This window comes from Vanellus vanellus (assembly GCF_965231255.1).
Source record: "Vanellus vanellus genome assembly, contig: HAP1_SCAFFOLD_2446, whole genome shotgun sequence".
In the NCBI taxonomy this organism is placed as follows: Eukaryota; Metazoa; Chordata; class Aves; order Charadriiformes; family Charadriidae; genus Vanellus; species Vanellus vanellus.
The window spans coordinates 1,981-8,613 of NW_028126722.1; the positions used below are offsets into that span (position 1 = coordinate 1,981).

At 67.9% G+C, this 6,633-nt stretch overlaps 1 protein-coding gene across 1 annotated transcript; it reads left to right on the forward strand.

Moving 5' to 3' along the window:
• Nucleotides 1–442: 442 nt before the first annotated feature.
• SCRT1 (scratch family transcriptional repressor 1) lies at nt 443–4,090 on the forward strand (the record flags this gene model as incomplete). The annotated part of the gene is made up of 2 exons (XM_082501521.1): nt 443–554; nt 3,351–4,090. The coding sequence occupies 2 exons, from the start codon at nt 443–445 to the stop codon at nt 4,088–4,090; spliced, it is 852 nt and encodes a 283-aa protein (XP_082357647.1).
• Between the last annotated feature and the right edge of the window lie 2,543 nt (nt 4,091–6,633).

The window sequence follows — 6,633 nt, forward strand, 5'->3', positions numbered from 1 at the left end:
TGGGGGGTTTGGGGGGGAGGTGGGGGTGGGGGTGTGGGGGAAGCTCCCCGCGGAGTGTTTTTTTGGGGGGGGGGAGCTGAACGTCCACCCCCCCCCCCCCCCCAACCTCCACCACCACCATCCCCCATCACATCCCCACCACCACCACCACCACCGGTTCCCGTCCCCCGTCCCCCCCCCCGCCGGTCCATGCCCCCCATCGCGGCGGGGGGGTGGGTCGCCGGTGCCCAACGCCGCCGGCTTCGGCCTGAGGGAGACGGCGGCGGTTCCCGGAGCGGAGGTGGGCGGCCGCGCCCGCCGCACAAAGCCGTAAGCTCCGGTTAACCACCACCACCGCCCCCCCCCGCCCCGCTTCCCGTTCCCCCCCCCCCCCCCACCTCCGTTTACCGGGGGGGGGACCTCTTTGTGGCGGCGGGGCCGGTCCCTGTCCCCGGGAGGAACCATGCCCAGGTCGTTCCTGGTGAAGAAGGTGAAGATCGATGACTTCCCCGCCGGCCTCGACGCCCCGTACGGCAGAACCCGGGCGGATTTCGGCTCCCGGTTACACGAGAAGGGTAAGTACCGCCGCCGGGGCGCGGGGAGGGGGCGGGGGGGGAGGTGGGGGGGTGTACCGGGGGTGTGTGGGGGGGGGTCGACCTGGGCCTCGCCGCATTCCGCCGCGCCGCCGCTGCTTAGAGCGGTCTAGAACCCAACGGAACCGAAGCCAACCGGGCCCCCCCCTCCCCCGTCGCCAGTGTTGCCCTTTTGTCTCGCCGGAGCCAAGTTCAAGGGCAGGAGGAGGGGAGGATACCCCCCCACCCCCACCCCGTCCTCTCCCACCCCCCCCCCCTCACTTCCCCCTAACCCCCCCCCGCCGTTCCCCGCAGCATCCCGGCTCGGCCCCGGCCTTTGTGCGGAGCCGCGGCCCCCGGTCGGGCCCCGGTGCGGCGGCGGCTGCGGCGCGTTGCGTAACCGGCACCGAACCGCCGCAGAGGGAGAGGGCCGGGCCGGGCCGTGACCTTGAGCGGGGCCGGGGCAGCGGCGGGCAGCGGCGGTGGGCAGCGGGGAGGGGGACGGGGACGGCGATAGGGAGGGGGACAAGGCACGGGGATGGGGACAGAGGGACAGGGACAGGGACGGGGACAAGGGAAGGGAGAGGGACGGGGACGGGGATGGGGAGAGGGAGAGGGACAAGGGCTGGAGGCAGGGATGGGGGACTGCAGGCAGGGACAGGGACGGGGACAAGGACAGGGATGGGGACAGAGGGAGAGGGACGGAGGGAGAGGGACAGGGACGGGGACGGGGACGGGGGACTTCAGGCAGGGACAGGGATGGGGACAGAGGGAGAGGGACAGAGGGAGAGGGAGAGGGACAGGGATGAGGATGGGGACAGGGACAAGGGCTGGAGGCAGGGATGGGGGACTGCAGGCAGGGACAGGGACGGGGACAGGGACGGGACTGGGGACTGCGGGCAGGGACAGGGACAAGAGAAGGGACAGGGAGGGGGATGGGGACAAGGGAAGGGAGAGGGAGAGGGGGAGAGGGAGAGGGACGGGGACGGGGACGGGGACGGGGACGGGGACGGGGATGGGGACAGGGACAAGGGCTGGAGGCAGGGATGGGGGACTGCAGGCAGGGACAGGGACGGGGACAGGGACAGGACTGGGGACTGCAGGCAGGGACAGGGACAAGAGAAGGGACAGGGACAGGGATGGGGACAGGGACAAGGGATGGGGATGGGGACAGGGACACAAGGGAAGGGACGGGGACAAGGACAGGGGACCGCAGGCAGGGACAGGAATGCAGGCAGGGCAGGGACAAGGACGGGGACAGGGGGGCTGCCGGGGGGGACGGGGACAAGGGAGGGGACAGGGGGCAGCGACGGGGGCAGGGACGGGGACAAGGGAGGGGACAAGGACACAAGGGAAGTGACAGGGACGGGGCTGGGGGACTGCAGGCAGGGATGGGGACAGGGACGGAGGCAGGGACGGAGGCAGGGACGGGGACGGAGGCAGGGATGGGGACAGGGACAGGGACAAGAGCTGGGGAACTGCGGGCAGGGAGAGGGATGGAGGCAGGGACAGGGCCGGGTGGCCGCGGGCAGGGACGGGGATGGGGACAGTGAGGGGCAGAGCGGGGCAGGAGCAGGCAGGGACGGGCAGGGACGGGCAGGGACAGGCAGGGTTTGGGGTCGGGAGGGCGGCAGGGCGCATGGGGAACGTGGCGGCAGGAGCAAGGGCAGGGGACGGGCAGGGGACGGGCAGGGGACGGGCAGGGACACGGGCAGGAGTGCGGGCAGGAGCGCAGGCAGGAGCGCAGGCAGGGGTGGCGCGGGGCCAGGGGAAGGTCAAGGTCGGGCCAGGGGCTGGGGTGGGCAGAGTCTGGCAGGGAAGTGGGCTACGGGGCAGGGACGGGCAGGGACAGGCAGGGACAGGCAGGGGCACAGGCAAGGATATAGGCAAGGACACAGGCAGGGACACAGGCAGGGGTACAGGCAGGGGTGCAGGCAGGGGTGCAGGCAGGGATGCAGGCAGAGGTACAGGCAGAGGTACAGGCAGGGGTGCAGGCAGGGGTGCAGGCAGGGGTACAGGCAGAGGTACAGGAAGGGGCATGGGCAGGAGCACAGGCAGGAGTACCGGCAGGGACACAGGCAGAGGTACAGGCAGGGGTACAGGCAGGGGAAGAGGCAGGAGTATGGGCAGGGATGCAGGCAGGGGTACAGGCAGGTGTACGGGCAGGGGCATGGGCAGGAGTACAGGCAGGACTAGCGGCAGGGACACAGGCAGGGGTACAGGCAGGAGTACAGGCAGAGTTACAGGCAGGGGTAGAGGCAGGGACACCGGCAAGGGTACAGACAGGGGTACAGGCAGGAGCATGGGCAGAGGTACAGGCAGGGGAAGAGGCAGGAACACTGGCAAGGGTACAGACAGGGGTACAGGCAGGAGCATGGGCAGAGGTACAGGCAGGGGTACAGGCAGAGGCATGGGCAGAGGTACAGGCAGGGGTACAGGCAGAGGCATGGGCAGAGGTACAGGCAGGGCTATGGGCAGAGGTACAGGCAGGGGTACAGGCAGGGCTATGGGCAGGGGTACGGGCAGAGGTACAGGCAGAGGAGGAGGCAGGGACCCAGGCAGGGGACCCGGTAGGGATGCAGGCAGGGACCCAGGCAGAGGTGCAGGCAGGGACGCAGGCAGCGGTACAGGCAGGGGCACAGGCAGGGGCTCCCCGTGGCGGCGGTGCCGGGCTGCGCCGGGGCGGGAGATGCCACCGCCGCCTTCGGGGTGCCACTGACCGGCCGTGTCCCCCCCCACCCCCCCGCTCTCCCCTGCCCGCTCCCCCCTGCCCGCTCCCTGCCCGCTCCCTGCCCGCAGGGTACCTCAGCGAGTACATGGCGCCGTCGGCCTACGAGGGGGACGGCGAGGCCGCGCTCAAGGTGCCGTCGCCGGACGCCATCTACCCCGGGGGCCGGGGGGACTACGGGCCGGGGGACTCGGAGCCGCCCGACAGCCCCCACTCGGGCATGGCGGGGGGTTACATCAACGGCGACGCGGCGGTGAGCCAGGGCTACGCCGTGGACGCCTTCTTCATCACCGACGGGCGGTCGCGGCGCAAAGCGGCGGCGGCGGCCAACGGGGCGCGGGCCCTCCAGCGCCACACCTGCGGGGAGTGCGGCAAAACCTACGCCACCTCCTCCAACCTCAGCCGGCACAAGCAGACCCACCGCAGCCTGGACAGCAAGATGGCCAAGAAATGCCCCACCTGCGGCAAAGTCTACGTCTCCATGCCGGCCATGGCCATGCACCTCTTGACCCACGACCTCAAACACAAGTGCGAGGTGTGCGGCAAAGCCTTCAGCCGGCCCTGGTTGCTGCAGGGCCACATGCGGTCGCACACCGGGGAGAAACCTTTCGGCTGCGCCCACTGCGGCAAAGCCTTCGCCGACCGCTCCAACCTGCGCGCCCACATGCAGACCCACTCCGCCTTCAAGCACTTCAAGTGCAAGCGCTGCAGCAAGACCTTCGCCCTCAAGTCCTATCTCAACAAGCACTACGAGTCCGCCTGCTTCAAGGGGGCAGCCCCCCCGGCCCCCCTCAGCCCCCTCCCCACCTGACATCCCCCCCACCCCCACCCCCCACTTCCACCCCCGGGGAGGTGCTGAGCGCCCCCCACTCCTCTCCTCTCAAAGCATCCGCACTACCCCGCTCATCCTGTGTCATCGTCGTCGTCGTCCCCCCCCCCCAAAAAAAAATGTTCAGCACGGCGCCACCGGCACAGGGACACCCCCCCCCCACTCCCCCCAACCGGTCTTTAAATGGTTCTCCCCCACCCTGCGGTGCGCCCCAAAATTAGGGTCATCCCCCCCCTCGTGTGGGCGCCGCGGCTTTATGGAGTATCCCACCCGAGGTGACACCTCTGGCTGGGGGGGACCCCAAAATTGGGGTGACCCCCCCCTTAAATGGGCGTTCTGGTCTTGTGGTGCGCCCCAAAATCAGGGTCACTCCCCCCCCTCGTGTGGGCGCCGCGGCTTTATGGCGTATCCCATCCGAGGTGACACCTCTCACTGGGGGGGGACCCCAAAATTGGGGTGACCCCCCCCTTAAATGGGCGTTCTGGTCTTGTGGTGCACCCCAAAATCAGGGTCACTCCCCCCCAGTTGCATGGGTGTCCTCACCCAGTGGTGCACCCCAAAATTAGGGTCATCCCCCCCCTCGTGTGGGCGCTGCGGCTTTATGGCATATCCCACCCGAGGTGGCACCTCTCACTGGGGGGGACCCCAAAATTGGGGTGACCCCCCCCTTAAATGGGCGTTCTGGTCTTGTGGTGCACCCCAAAATTAGGGTCACCCCCCCCTTGTGTGGGCACAGCGGCTTTATGGCGTATCCCACCCGAGGTGGCACCTCTGGCTGGGGGGGACCCCAAAATTGGGGTGAACTCCCCTCTTAAAGGGGTGCCTTGACCCTGAAGTGCGCCCCAAAATTGGGGTGACCCCCCCCTCGTGTGGGCGCCGCGGCTTTATGGCGTATCCCACCCGAGGTGACACCTCTCACTGGGGGGGACCCCAAAATTGGGGTGACCCCCCCCTTAAATGGGCGTTCTGGTCTTGTGGTGCGCCCCAAAATCAGGGTCACCCCCCCCTCGTGTGGGCACTGCGGCTTTATGGCATATCCCACCCGAGGTGGCACCTCTGGCTGGGGGGGACCCCAAAATTGGGGTGAACTCCCCTCTTAAAGGGGTGCCTTGACCCTGCAGTGCGCCCCAAAATTGGGGTGACCCCCCCCTCGTGTGGGCGCCGCGGCTTTATGGCGTATCCCACCCGAGGTGGCACCTCTGGCTGGGGGGGACCCCAAAATTGGGGTGACCCCCCCCTTAAATGGGCGTTCTGGTCTTGTGGTGCACCCCAAAATTCGGGTGACCCCCTCTCTTAAAGGGGTGCCCTGAACCTGGGGTGCACCCTAAAACTGGGGTGACCGCCCCCTTAAATGACCCCCCTGACCCTGTGGTGCGCCCCAAAATCAGGGTCACCCCCCCCTCGTGTGGGCGCCGCGGCTTTATGGCGTATCCCACCCGAGGTGACACCTCTGGCTGGGGGGGACCCCAAAATTGGGGTGACCCCCCCCCTTAAATGATGCCCCTGACCCTGCGGTGCGCCCCAAAATCAGGGTCACCCCCCCTTGTGTGGGCGCTGCGGCTTCATGCCATACCCCACCTGAGGTGACACCTCTCCTCTCACTGGGGGGGACCCCAAAATTTGGGTGACCGCCCCCTTAAATGACGCCCCTGACCCTGCGATGCGCCACAAAATTGGGGTGACCCCCCCTTAAATGACCCCCCTGACCCTGGGGCGCACCCCAAAATCAGGGTCACTCCCCCCAGTTGCATGGGTGTCCTCACCCAGTGGTGCACCCCAAAATCAGGGTCACCCCCCCCTTGTGTGGGCGCTGCGGCTTTATGGCATATCCCACCCGAGGTGGCACCTCTGGCTGGGGGGGACCCCAAAATTGGGGTGACCCCCCCTTAAATGGGCGTTCTGGTCTTGTGGTGCGCCCCAAAATTAGGGTCACCCCCCCTCGTGTGGGCACCGCGGCTTTATGGCGTATCCCACCCGAGGTGACACCTCTCACTGGGGGGGACCCCAAAATTGGGGTGAACTCCCCTCTTAAAGGGGTGCCTTGACCCTGAAGTGCGCCCCAAAATTGGGGTGACCCCCCCCTCGTGTGGGCACCGCGGCTTTATGGCATATCCCGCCCGAGGTGGCACCTCTGGCTGGGGGGGACCCCAAAATTGGGGTGACCCCCCCTTAAATGGGCGTTCTGGTCTTGTGGTGCGCCCCAAAATCAGGGTCACTCCCCCCCAGTTGCATGGGTGTCCTCACCCAGTGGTGCACCCCAAAATCAGGGTCACCCCCCTTTGCGTGGGCGCCGCGGCTTCATAGCATATCCCATCCGAGGTGACACCTCTCACTGGGGGGGACCCCAAAATTGGGGTGACCCCCCCCTTAAATGGGCGTTCTGGTCTTGTGGTGCACCCCAAAATTCGGGTGACCCTCTCTCTTAAAGGGGTGCCCTGAACCTGGGGTGCACCCTAAAACTGGGGTGACCCCCCCCTTAAATGACCCCCCCGACCCTGTGGTGCACCCCAAAATCAGGGTCACCC